Source organism: Danio rerio, chromosome 5 (assembly GCF_049306965.1).
Source record: "Danio rerio strain Tuebingen ecotype United States chromosome 5, GRCz12tu, whole genome shotgun sequence".
Taxonomy (NCBI): domain Eukaryota; kingdom Metazoa; phylum Chordata; class Actinopteri; order Cypriniformes; family Danionidae; genus Danio; species Danio rerio.
Window position 1 is genome coordinate 21919780 of NC_133180.1, and position 14584 is coordinate 21934363.

At 33.6% G+C, this 14584-nt stretch overlaps 1 protein-coding gene across 8 annotated transcripts in view; it reads left to right on the plus strand.

Moving 5' to 3' along the window:
- The window catches only part of arhgap25 (Rho GTPase activating protein 25), a 33552-nt gene that overhangs the window by 14339 nt on the left and 4629 nt on the right, over positions 1-14584 (plus strand). For 7 of the 8 annotated variants that reach the window (XR_012406018.1, XR_012406020.1, XR_012406019.1 and 4 more), the window contains 6 exons: positions 1551-1755; positions 4776-4908; positions 4991-5064; positions 5155-5276; positions 8675-8829; positions 11749-12338. Coding sequence is in view for 5 of the 8 variants with exons in the window: in XM_005165169.5 (XP_005165226.1) it covers positions 1551-1755; positions 4776-4908; positions 4991-5064; positions 5155-5276; positions 8675-8829; positions 11749-12338 (1279 nt within the window). In the remaining 3 variants the exon portion in view is untranslated. The remainder of the gene's footprint in view (positions 1-1550; positions 1756-4775; positions 4909-4990; positions 5065-5154; positions 5277-8674; positions 8830-11748; positions 12339-14584) is intronic. The other variant, NM_001126404.1, reaches the window with a different exon arrangement.

Below are 14584 nucleotides of genomic sequence, written 5' to 3' on the forward strand. Positions count from 1 at the left end.
TTGATGGCAGGCAAAAGTCGTCTGCGCAGTTCGCAGTGCATGTTGCTCTGTTTTGTGTTGATTTCAAAAAACTAAGTAGCTCCGAGCTACTGAAGTCTAGTGACGTTTCTTGTCAACAATGTCTGTGACTGACTTTTTTTCCTTATTTTTTTTCGTACTCCTTCAAGAGCAACAAACACTGTATGGCTGCGTGCAACATTCAGAAGGGCAAGCTGCAAAATGCTTGCACAACGTTATGCATAGTGCGTAAATATTATCGAGCAATTATCGAACTGTCATTATCGGTTTATCGTAAAATTATATATCTTGATAGTTATCGATATCGAATTATCGCCCAGCCCTTCTATACTGTAATATGATTCAATGAAAACCCCTCATCTATCAAATCAGTAAGCAAATGAACTGTAACTATGCTTAATAATATTGGCTGTAACTGAACCTTACATTTTAGTGAGTCTCCTGTTTGTATGGTATGTACTGTAATATGAATTTGAAGTAGTTGGACCAGCCTAAAATACATGTTTGTCATTACAGTTTATAATAATTTATTATATATGTAAATTAGGTATGCACAAAATATTGACAGCATGTCAGTACCATCCATTCAATTATTATTTTTAATGTTTTTATTTTGGCCCAGTCTTCTTTCTTAATATTTAAAAAGATGGGATATTTCCGCTGGTTATTCAATCGATTTAGATGTGTTTCATATGATAAAATTTTTATACCCAGCAAACATGCATTTAAAAAAAGATTTTTTTGAAGAAAACGCAATGTCAGCAGTATACAAGTTTTTCAATGAAAAACATAGGACATCTGTATTGCAATTTGTTAATGGTTTTGTAAAAAAAATAAAGAAAAATATAGTTGTTGCAGTTCAAGTTTTGCTTTCATAATTAGGTTTAGAGATGATTATATTTTATCGGACTACAGTATATAGCGGTTATCAGTTTCAAATAAAATGTTTACTGGTTTTAGCCCAAATCTTGCGCTAAAATCTTCCAAATCTTGTGCTTATCTCATATCTGTGCATCCCTAATGTAAATATGCTCTTGTTAACTAGAGCTTGGCTGTGTTGTAATACTCTAAAGTCTGGTTTCACAAACATGGCTTAGACTAAGCCAGGATTAGTCTATAGTTCTGTTAGGACACTTAAGTCATTTTTAAAATAATTTTCCTTAGAAAAAACATTACTGGTATCCATCCAAAACAAACTTAATGAGTAGTATGTAGATCAGTCCGTGCAAGATCAGTCTGTGCAAGTTTCTTTTGTCTGAAATAAAAAAATCTGACTTTTATTTTAGTCTGGGACCAACGTTTTGACTTTTTATAGATTTAACCCTAAAAGGGTTTATGTATTCCCTGAGATTCAAACATTTAAAGCTATATTATGAATAATGTACACATTTATTAAAACAAATATGCATACACATGATTAGATAACACTTAACTTTAAAAGAAAACGTTATAGTTTTTATAAACAAAATCAATTTTGCCCCTTTTAGGGCTAAGCCTGCAATGCAATAAAATGGTTTTTTCTTTCTTCAAAGTATTTGGGAAAAGCCTTTCAGACATCATGGTGTATGAGAGAAAATTTGGGGCTCGTCTGGTGCCCATCCTGGTAGAGAAGTGTGCTGAATTCATCAGAGAGCATGGTCTGGTTGAGGAGGGCATCTTCCGCCTGCCAGGACAGGACAACCAGGTGAAGCAGTTCAGAGAAGCCTTTGACGCTGGAGAAAGACCCTCATTCCCCAGGTAAAGTTGCACATGTCTAGGTGACTTTGTGCAAAATTACTCAGAGATGTGTGTAGAAAACTAATTAGAATTTTATTAACAAAATATTGCTGTATTGCTTGTCCAGTAATATATATATATATATATATATATATATATATATATATATATATATATATATATATATATATATATATATATATATATATATATATATATATATAATTTATAATATATAATTTATAATATATAATGTCATGTATCCTGACATTTACAATGTACTTCAAAGAATACCATGATACTACCATGTTGCACTACTATTTGGGTTCAGTTTGGGTCAGTAAGATTTTTCATGTCTCTTGCCATGGCTGCATTTATTTCATCAAAAATATTGTTAAATAGTATTACATCTATACATGACAATTTGGAAGAAATCTGTTATCGTTCCTATAGCTAAAAGTAAGTTTCCCGGGAGTCAAATGATTTCAGACCTGTTGCCCGTACCTCATTAGTTATGAAGTGTTTCGAGAGAATTATTAAAGGTGAGATTTTATTGCAGTCAAAGGACAAATTTAATTCATTGCAGTTTGCATTCAGACAGAGCAGGGGGGTTGAAGATGCTAATCTTACACTGTTAAATGACCTGTTTAATCATCTGGTGAAGTCTAAGACCCATGCCAGATTGTTGTTTATTAATTTCTCTTCTGCTTTTAATACTATGAAGCCACATTTGTTGGTTGAGAAATTAATTTCTCTTTTTAACTTGGATTTTAATGTTTGTGAATGGTTTCTGGATTTTTTAGTAAGACGCTTGCAGTGTGTCAGAGACAATGGTGCTCTTTCTAACTTACAGTATTGTTCTACTGGGTTCCCTCAAGGTTGTTGCCTCTCACCTCTTCTGTTCGTCATGTGTATTAATGATTGTCGGAGTATATACTGTACGGGAACTGTCATATCATAAAGTATGCTGATGATTCGGTGATTGTGAGTCTCCTCCGCGATCAGGATTTTGGGGCATGGTCCTGTTGTAGAAGAATTTACTTCCTGGTGTGATAGATTTTCTCTCCAGTTGAATGTAAATAAAACAAAAGACATGGTGATAGATTACAGGAAGGCTTCTCCTACCCCCAACATAACAAAACTTAAAGGCTTGGACATTGAAATTGTGGACACACATATATATCTAGGGGTTGTTATTGACAATATGTTGACATTTCAACCTAACACTCAGGCTGTTTATAAAAAGTCCAACAAAGACTGTTTTTTTCTGAGGAAACTCGGATCTTTTCAGGTTTGTACCTCTATGATGACATTTTTCAGAAACAATTAATTGAATCTGTTTTATCTTTCTGCATTGTAGCTTGGTACAGTAATCTAAGTGTGTTAAACAAGAACAGGTTAAGTAGCGTGGTGAAGGTGGCAGTGAAGATCATTGGTTTTAACCAAACTGGTCCAACGGTAATTTACCATACTGGTGTTTAAAAGAGAACCCAGGGTATCCTATGCACCCTGGATCACCCTTTGTACTCTGTGTTTTAGCCATCAGGACGTCATTTTAGAGTTTGTAGGACAAATAGAGTTAGAAATTCTTTTATAATAGTGACCACTAGGTCATTAAATGAGTCCAGGGGGAGGGAGATGCACCTACAATGTGATTTATTGTATGTTGTGGGGTAATATTTTATCAATGTGTACATGGAAGTTCGTCTGTGTCACAGCACCTTGCTGCAGTTTTAGTTTCCCTACACGTGATAATAAAGTTGAGTCTGAGTCTTTTCAATAGCTATTTTCCATTTTAGTATTTTAAAATTTGAATTCATTTTTCATCAATAAATGAAGAGATGCAAAAACCTCTAAAAGCCATTTGATATTTTCTTCTAAAATTATAGTTTTTCTCAGTTGCTCAGTAATTTTACTTTTATAGTGACGAACAAGTTATTTTCATTGACTTTCAGGTGAAATAACTGAACATAAACTTGAAAAAAGTTGTCATTTTAGGCCATATTTCAGAAGGCATTTAGATGTTTTTGCATCTGAACTCTTCAAATATTTATTACTGCAGTCTTCAATGTCACATGATTCTTCTACTTTGCATGTTTTCTGATTTCGATCAATGTTGAAAACTATTTTCATTTTTGTATAGTCTGGATTCTTTAATAAGGAGAAAGTTCAATAGGAAGCATATATTTGATTTTAAAAACCTTGATACTGCATATGAAGTATGCATATTATCATTCTCAAAAGTGAAGAGTTAATGTAAAATGATCAGTTATAAAACATTATGATTGTCTTGTACACTGCTGTTACAGTTATGGATTTCTTGTTTCATTTTCTTGCCCCATTCAGCTTGACATGCTTTCATTGTTCTTTCCCCCATTAGTTTATTGATATGACTGTTTATCTGGTTATAGTATTAAAAAATTTGACAGTTAATTTGTTTTGAATTGTGTTGGATTAGTCCTCCCTGGTCAAGAGGAAATTACACAAATAATTAAATTAATTTCTAACAAGAAATCAAGAAACAATCACCATCTTCTAAAATGTTTCACACCTCTTTTTTTATGTCAGATGGCCAGTGTTTACAGTCTTCTATTTTTAAAAATTTTTTTTTTTTTTAAGCTTGCATGAGAATGGGGCTTTTATGTGGATAACCACACACTACATGACCATTTATGGTGAAACACAATGCAGACTGCTTTTAAGAGGAAGTAGTGTAGGTAAAGGGTTTGACCCAAAAAGTTTGTTCTAGATTTGAGCAAGGGAGAGAGAGAGTGACATGTGAAAGCAAGAGAACGAATGCTGGGTAAAATGATTGAGAGGGAGATACAAATGCAGAGTGTTTCAGAGGAACCTTCTATGCATTGAACTGTGGCTGAGCCACATCCTGTCCTGACTAACAAAGATCTTGCCATTCAACGCACGCACATATCAGATATCAAACCACTGCAATCCTAAACATGAACATATATTTAGACTGAAAAAACAACGTTCATAGACATCAATATCAAATTAAAAGTTCGTTCAAACCTTTTTGGATGCAGTGACACTGATGTCCACACGGTGGCGTCATTACTCAAGCTGTACCTGAGAGAGCTTCCTGAACCCGTTGTGCCCTGGACTCAATATCAGGACTTTCTTGACAGCACTCTGATGCTGGATGCCACCACCGCAGCTGTGAGAATCACCTTCACAAAACATTGTCTTTCAGATGAGTGTTGATTTTACGACTAACTGCATTTAATCTGATCAATCCAAGGGCAAAGAGAAGCTGGAGAAACAAATTAGTTTACTGCCAAAAGTGAACTACAACCTCCTGAGTTACATCTGCAGGTATGAATCATTCTAAAAATGTAAAAAGAAAATGCACTGATAACATTAACATCTGCCTCGTATGACGTATGGTCATGTTTGTTATTGCAGATTCCTTTTTGAGGTCCAGCAAAACTCAAAGGTGAATAAGATGAGTGTTGAGAATTTGGCCACAGTGATGGGAGTGAACTTGTTCAAACCACAAGTCGAGGATGCTATTAGTATGATGAAAGGTCAGTTATCATCCTAAAATGGATAAAATATTATAGCCAAGCTTTACAGACATGGCTTAAGGTTACTCCTAGACTAAATTGCTTGTTTGAGCTGTAAAATACTTGCACTTAAACAAATTATGAAACTGTATTTAAGCGACTTAAATACATAAAGTAATAACAAACTTTCCATTCAACTTTTGGTCCCCAATAATATACAACAAACTAATTTGTAATTTTTTTTTACGTATTTAACAGCTTTGAACTTAAAGACATCGAACCTGTTGAAAAAGAAACACTAAAATATAAAAGAAATGAAGAAATAAACAAAAATCCACTATTTTATTTAGTACTTTTACACTACTCAGGAGCTATATACCACCTGGCACCCACGAACAGGTAAAAGCTGATCCATACAATTAATGACAATTTTACAAGGCAAAAGCCGAATCTCAGAAATGTGTGGAGATTTAGAAATCCTGGTTGAACACATTTTTTTAGCCTAAAATAGAGGACATGTCTGGGGAAAAGATGACGTTAGGTCACCCTATTACTTACATTTAGCTAGTACTGTCTTTATTTAAATTAAGAAAGATGCTGAAAACATTCATTAAATATTTTACCCATATTAATATGACAGCATCATACAGCAGATTTTCTGTAATTTTCCAACACATTCCAAAGGTGCTCTACTGGATTGACTTTAGGTGACTGTAGAGGACATTTTGGTATAATAAACTTACGAACTCAGTCATGTTGAAAAAAACTCACTAGCATGATAAATGGATGGTTATGATCAACAACTCAGGTTGTCTGTGTTTTATAAATGATGCTCGGTTAATACTAATACTATTAATACAAAATGTTTTAAGAATACCTCCACTCGCTTACAAGCTGCTTATGTAAATGCTTGCCCAAGCAACCATATGTCCCAGAAGAAATGTTGCAGATTGATCATATGAAGTGACAATGGTGTGTTCATCTGCTTCAATGTTTGATGTGTTGTATATACAGCAGTGGTGTAAAGAGAACTGAAAAATCAAACACAAGTAAAAGCACCTTTTCTAATTACTCAAAAGATAGCGCCTCTAAAAGTATTCAAGAGTAGTGAGAATTACACTGAAAATTATTTCATGTTTTATCTTGCAAATTAAAAATGTAGCTTACATCAGTACTATTTCCATTAAAGTGTGTTTCTAAATTAAAGTTCAATTATTTAATAATCAATCAATAATTTAAAATGTGAGATGAGTTTAATGTGAAATCACATTACATTAATATATGTACCTATAATAAGCCAACAGAAAGCAGGTTGATACGTTAAGCAGGTGGAGCAAAATCTCGGTATAGGGGCAAAAATCTACCTGTGGTGATATGTAAATGCTCTTTAAACCCTAACTAACAAGATAAGAGTGTTCAGCAGTTGGAGCTACAAACCAAGCTCATGCACCGCTAATAGAAAACATGAAATTTGTGCAATTTGTAAAAGGAACATTCTGTAGTGCATTTAGCTAATGTTTAAGGGCATTTCATGATTTCATCATACAGTAGCATTCCTTATCTTCTTCATCAGTGACATACAAGTAGCCCTAACCAGGGATCTGCAACCTTTTTCGTAGCACAGACAGGTGTTTGTATACATTTTCTGCAGACCTAGGAGGGGTGTTAGGCAATGTATTTTGATTGGTATTTAGGTGAAATTACAATTTACAAACTACATCAAACTAATACAAATCACCATAATAGATAGAGAGACTCTTTTTTTCCCTCTCATGCTGTTGTAACTGAATTGAATGAAGATAGGCACTGCGCCCCACATTGTAAATATGTTGCTAAATATGTAAATATGTTGCTAACACAAATAGATGCCGAGTGCTGCCCCGGTGCTGTAGCTCATCTGCTTCAAGGTTAGATGTGTTGTGCATACAGCAGTGGTGTAAAGAGCACTGCAAAATCACACCCAAGTAAAACTGCCATTACTTGCCAAAAACTTTACTAGTTACTAGCCTCTCTAAAAGTGCTCAAGAGTAGTGAGAATTAAACTGAAAATGATTCCACCTTATATCCTGCGATTTAAAAATGTAGCTCATATCAGCCTCGTTTTCTTTTAAGTGTGTTTCTAAGTTAATGTTCAGTTATTTTCCAGTCATTCACTATAAATTTAAAATGTGAGATTAATTTAACGTAAAAATCACATTACATTAATATATGTACTTATAACAATCCCAACACATATAGATGCCAAATGCTGTCCACCGGGACATAACCTAGTAGAAAACATTTAGAAATATTTCAAATTATATTATTGGAGTGGCACAATGTATTTGCATCAGTCTGCAATATTCACATATACTGTATGGAACTATGGATATTGGTTACTTAACGGGTAAATCATAATAAAGTGGGAGTAATTTTGCATTCTTGTGGCCAGGTAGAAACTCTGTACTGGATCAATACTAGTCAACAGGGTCGCAACACAGTGGTTGGGAACCCCTGGTCTAAAATGTCTTCAGTTATCGTGTGTAATGACTTTGCATCTTCTTAGACACTGTTGATGCTTGCACACTGTACATATCTAAACTGCATTTATGAAAATGTTAGTGTTTTGAGGCCTGTCTGACATGCGAATGCTTTTTTTTCTATGTGCAACTTGATGGGAATCCCAGGACTGAGTGTTCTACTTACCCAATCATTTGTTTCTGTAGACTAGAAAAAAATGAAGTATTTACTACAAAGTGAGGAAAATAGCACTGTAAAAGTACCAGTGCGGCACTTAAAATGTACTCAAGTAAAAGTACAAATTTGAAAAACTGCTTAGTGAAGTAATTCCTGAGCAAAAAAAAACTAAATTATAGTCATTGGATTATCATTGTATTATATTGGAAATTTGTCACTTTACACCACTGGTATTTGTTTGTATGGAGTGGTTGTCTTGTCTGTCTAATATCTGGCATCAAGGCATATTTGTCTGCAGAAATGCCACTTACTGGAAATTTTCTTTTTTTTTTAAGCTAGAGTTTTGCATGAAAATCTCAGTTAATCAAAGCTTTCTGAGAAATCACCAGCAGCCATATTGTACCACACCTAATAAAGTGGCCAATGAGTCTATATAGCATACAAACAGTTCATTATTACAGAGTCGTTTCTGGTAAAATGATACACACATTTTTGCTAAAAGTATTAGTATTTTGTACAATAAAATGATCAGCTAGGTGTATGCTTTAAACTAATGATGATATTTTGTTGTTTAACTTGCCTCACTCCATCTTCCTGTTTCAACACAAAATACGGTAACAGGAAAACATGCATTCATCGTGTATTTCAATGGAACTGCACAAATGTGTGAATGTGATTATCGTAAGGTGTTATTGGTTAACACGTTGTTGTGGTATTGATCAATGTTCTCGCCGCATACACAGGAACTCCCATGATACAGAAAGTGATGACAGTTATGATCAGACACCATGAGCTGCTTTTCCCACCTTCCAAAGACATGAAGCCTTCTCCACTTCCCAGCAGAAAGAACAAGAGCAAGAAGACCAGCAACAGTTTTGTGGGATGGGAGTCTGCAGAGGTATTCCTGTTTATTGTAAAATTATGTGGGAAAATTTTGATTTTACCTAGAGAATACTTCAATTATACAAAGCTATTTAAATTGTTACAATTTTATAAAACTGGGTGATTTAGTGGCTCAGTGGTTAGCACTGTCACCTCACAGCTAAAAAGGTTGCTGGTTCGAGCTGGTCAGTTGGCATTTCTGTGTGGAGTTTGCATGTTCTCCCCGTGTTTGTGTGGGTTTCCTCCGGGTGCTCCGGTTCCCCTGTTGTCCAAAGACATGCGCTATAGGTGAATTTAATAAACTATGTTAGCCATAGTGTATGCGTGTCAATGAGTGTTTATGGGTGTTTCCTAGGTCTGGGTTGTGGATGGAAAGGCATCTGCTGCTTAAAACATATGCTGCATAAGTCGGCCATTCATTGTTAAAATAAAGGGACTAAGCCAAAAGGAAAATAAATGAATGTATAATACTTTTGGTTGGTATGTTTTTATTAAATAAAATAAATATATACTGGTATTTTTTTCCTTACACTGGTTAGTAAAAGGTGCAGTAAAAAAAAAAAAGTTGAGTAATGAATATCATTAGTTATTTCTGGGATGTAAATTTTCAGCATCCAATCATGCAATCATTTATAATTCATAATATAAATATATACTCATATACAGTTGAAGTCAGAATTATTAGCCCCCTTGAATTATTAAACCGCTTGTTTATTTTTTCACCAATTTCTGTTTAACAGAGAGCAGATTTTTTCAACTCATTTCTAAACATAATAGTTTTAAAAACTCATTTCTAATAATGGATTTATTTTACCTTTACCATCATGACTAAAAAATATTTTACTAGATATTATTCAAGATACTTCTAGACAGCTTAAAGTGACATTTAAAGGCTTAACTATGTTAATTAGGTTAACTAGGCAGGTTAGGGTAATTAGGCCAGTTATTGTATAATGATGGTTTGTTCTGTAGAAGACAATCGAAATAAAAATATAGCTTAAAGGGGCTAATAATTTTGTCCCTAAAATGGTGTTTAAAAAATTAAAAGCTGCTTTTATTCTAGCCGAAATAAAACAAATAAGACTTTCTCCAGAAGAAAAAATATTATCAGAAATACTGTGAAAATTTCCTTGCTCCTTATATATATTTTATAATTTTATATATATATATAATTTTATATAATATATTTTTTTTAGTTGGTATATTTTATTAAATAAAATGTTAAATAAATTCTCACACTGGGGTGCGTTTCCCAAACAATGATGTAACTCACAGCTGAAATATCATTTTACAATGCATCGTTTGGAAAAAAAGAACGATGTAGTGACGAGTGTTTCCCAAAACCAATAGTTTCTCTGTCGCAGATCCATCGCTTAAACCATGTTAATTATAACGTAAAACGCTCACAGTGATGCTCTAAACAGCGTGTTAACAACTTCTTTAGAGAAGAACCACATGATTTCTTTTTGCAAATTATATTGTTTTACACGCACACACATTTAAAAAAAAAAGTCCAATATTAGCTTCGGTAAAAACATGCACTCGCTTTCCATATTTATTAAAAAATATATGTCAATGGCACATATAGGGCCAATGTTTTCCTTACAAATATTATTGAGAACATGACATACAAAAGCTAACACATATTCTAATATCATATATAAATCATATAAATAACTAGGCTTTTTTTAAGAGATAAAATTTAATATTTATTATTTATAATCCTACTTTAATAAAAATAAAATATTAATGATGATGATTATTATCATTGAGTAGGATATTGTTTATTTATTTATTATATACAGTACAGATACTTAATAAAGAACCTACTATAAATTAAAAGTATTAATGTATGCTATGTTTTTTTAGTTTTCACAAGCTTTAAAGACGTAACATACAACTGGCAATAGAACCCAGCCAGGAACTATGTTTCTAACTACAGCTCCAGAGGGGTAGTTGCAAGTGCCCAAGTTTGCCACGCAGTTTGTGAATGTTCAGTTAAACAATAGTGTTAAGTAATGAATAACATTTTTCAGTCAATTTAAAAAATATATTTATTTCTGTGATGTTCAATGTTCAGCATCTAGTTATGTGATCATTCAGAAATCATAACAATATGCTGATTTGCTTCTGTAGAAGCATTAATTATTTTTGTAGAAACTATATATTATATATTTTTTTCCCAGAAGTTTGATTGTAATAGAAACTATCTGTAGCATTATAGATGCATTCTTGCTGTAGTACTACTTAAAAAAAGAAGATAATACTACCTCTCACTTTGCCTGTTAAAAGCTAGTGTCTATAGATTTTATATGCAAATTTGTATTTATCCTCAGAAGTAATTCATATTTTTAAAGTTAATAGTTTTTTGGTTGGTATGTTTTATTAGATAAAAACATGTATATTTAAAAATCTCACAATGGTTAATAAAAGGTGCTGTAAAACAATATTGTTAAGAAATGAATAACTGTACACATTTTAAGTATATTTCATACATTTATTTCTATGTCAAGTTTCAGCATCAAGTTATGTGATCATCCAGAAATCATAAGAATATGCTGATTTGCTTTTATGTAAAAGCTATTATATATTTTTTCCAGAAATTTGATTGTAATAGAAACCTTTTGTTAATTAAATGTTTGACTGTCAAGACATTACTGCTGTAGTAGAAAAGAAAACAATACTACTTCTCAGAAGTAATAAATGTTTTAAAGTTTATTAAAGCATTTTGTATGTGTTCTTCAGAAAATCTAAGCAGTTACATGATATTGTTTTATTTATACATCATGTATAATGTATTGTCATTTATTTCACAAATTCAAGAGATCAAAATAGCTGCACATTTTTTATTGAAATTGGGAGTAGATGCACATGCACTTGTTACTTCCACATCTGTGTGTTTCATCTGATTGCATCTCTCTTCTATATCTCACAGTGTGAGGTGTCCTCTCTGTCTGAATCACCTGAGGAAGAAGAAGTGGACACCCCTGAAGAACAAAGGAAAGAACTACGGTCATCTGAGTCAGAAAGCACAACTCTTTCTCCCACTGAGTTTTCGGTCACAACAGACACATGGCCCGAGAGCCCTAGAAAGCGGACACAAACTCTACCCAGTTTAGGTTGTCCACCAGTAGCAAGAATAGCCCGAGAGCCTGCTTGGGATCGCTGGAGCAGGTTCCCTGAGAGCTTTAATGAGAATGATGAAAAAACATTATCTGAGGACATCTTTAAGCTCCTCGACCTGCAGAAAGTCACACTGTTTTCTGAAGTGCAGAAGAGTGAAAATGAAAAAGAGGAAAAAGGACAGAAGGACAAAGACAACACAGACTGGAGTAAGACAGATAGTGATGTTGTAGTCCAACAGATAGATGCTCCAAAAGCACAGGCACAGAACACGGCGCCTGTGCCCAAACCCCAGGCAAGAATAGTGTTGAGTCCAGCAGCTTCGAGTAAAGAGAATCCAGCTCAACAGACAAGCAGTGCAGTACAACCAGAAAACACAGACTCAACCAGCATCATTAACAGGTATGGCTCAATATATATAAGTGCTAATTATTTTCCTTCCATTGAGAAGTGGGGTCAGGGATTTGAACAAACAGACATTTTTTTTTTACATGCAAAGTGGTTAAATATTATCTAGTCAATTCACCTGTATTTGTTTTTAACTCTGTAAACAATATCGATTTTTTTCAGAAGTGAAAATTTGTAATATATCATTGTAACCCGCCAGTTCTACACCCCCCACTTGCTCCGAGCTAGGACCGAGTAGATGTGTTGTGGGACCGGTGGGTTACAATTGCATATTACTTATCACATATTACGTATTACTCTAGCGTCTGTCAATAGAGCACCTTTTGAAATGTGAGTGAGTGAGGTTTACTTGCAGAGCTTTTCACTACACTGTGATAACTATCTGTTAAATAACACTTTCCTTAAGTTTGTGATTCACAAGTGTTTATCACAATTTACAGTTGTGAATTGCTGTACATTATGGGACCTTGATTTCTGTTCCATTAATGTTTGATCTTGAAAATACAATTGTACAGTTTAACAAAGTGACTTTTATTGACATTTCAGCAGTTTGGAATAATGTAATGTATAAGAAATCATATATAGAGAAATTAGTCTGTAGAATAACAGAAAATGTACTGGAAGTTTAGTACAAGGTTTTTCTTTCATAATATACAACACTATCCCAGACGATATATTACTGTAAATGTCTTATAAATGAAAATCTTTTTCAAACTTTTCAAGGTTAAAAGTTGTTGGAAGAAAGATTAGTCTCCCATAATGCAATTTAAAAGCATGAATAAATGTGGAAAAATAAATACATGAATCAAAAAATATAGAAAACTGCTAATTTATGGATATTTTCACACTGATTAACTGGCCTCGGCTGCACAATACAAACTTCATTCAGTTTTTTATTATAATGTCTAAACATGCTGAAAACAGTATCATTAAAGTGCACATTATGTGGTCCTTCCACTGTTTTAGCAGCGCTTTTTTCAGAAGTCTTTTCTCCTTTTTTTTTTCCATACAGTATGTGACCCTGTACCACAAAACAAGTGATGTTTGCAATTTTTTTAATTGAGTTTTATAAAAAAGGGGAAATCTACATTTTGTTAAAATTCCTTTCTTAGATTACGGAAGGAAAAAGAAGGGAAGTTGTGACATGTGTTCTAGTACAGTGACACATACTCGGAATTTGTGGTCTGCATTTAACCCACTCAAGTACACACACACACACACACACACACACACACACACACATACATAATGAACACACACCCAGACACATAGAGCAGTAGACAGCATTGCTGCAGTTCGGGGGATTGGTGCCTTGCTCAAGGCCAAGGGACTCGTCTCTGCTCTAAGCAGTGCATACTACTAATCAAAAAATAAGTTTTGAAAAATTTACAGTAGGAAATTTACTAAATAACTTTATTAATAATAGTATGCTTAATATTTTATATAAATATTGATTAGTGTAATAAAACAAATACTAACTTTTACACATACAATGTTTTTTGGCTACTTCTAAAAGTATAATTGTGCTATTTAAGGTTTTGTGGTCCACTGACACATATAGAGATCTTTTAAAAGTATTGTATATTATTTACAGCGACATGGTGGCTAAGGGGTTAGCACTGGGTGCTCTGATTTCCACCACAGTTCAAAGACATGCAGTGTAGGTGGTTTGAATAAACTAAATGTATGTGTGTGAATGAGTGTGTATAGGTGTTTCCCAGTACTGGGTTGCAAATGGAAGGGCATCCGCGGTGTAAAACATATGCTGGATAAGATAGTCGTTCATTGTGGCGACCCCTGATAAATAAAGGGACTAAGCTAAAGGAAAGTCAATAAATGAAATTAATGAATAAACTATTATTTTGCCAACTGGTTTCAAGGTGCATTACAGCCTTACTAATCTTTATTTCAAAAGCAAAATTAAGAGCAAAAAAGTATGACTAAGTATGTATAATTTATGATAAAACAACAGATTACACCAATTTTACACAAAATAACAAATTTTACGCAATGACACTAATGACAAACTGTGAAAAAAAATCAGTTCATTTGTTAATTTCTGCTCAAGAAGTGAAGTTTATTTTTTATAACTAATTTCGAGAGGATCACATGCTTATGATTGCTCATGGCCGGTCCCGCATTAATCAATTTAGGATTCACCAATCAGACGATTCCTAAGTCTCCATAAATAACCTAAGTTCCAAAACATAGCCCTTTTCGTTTTGAAGAGTCCTTTCCTA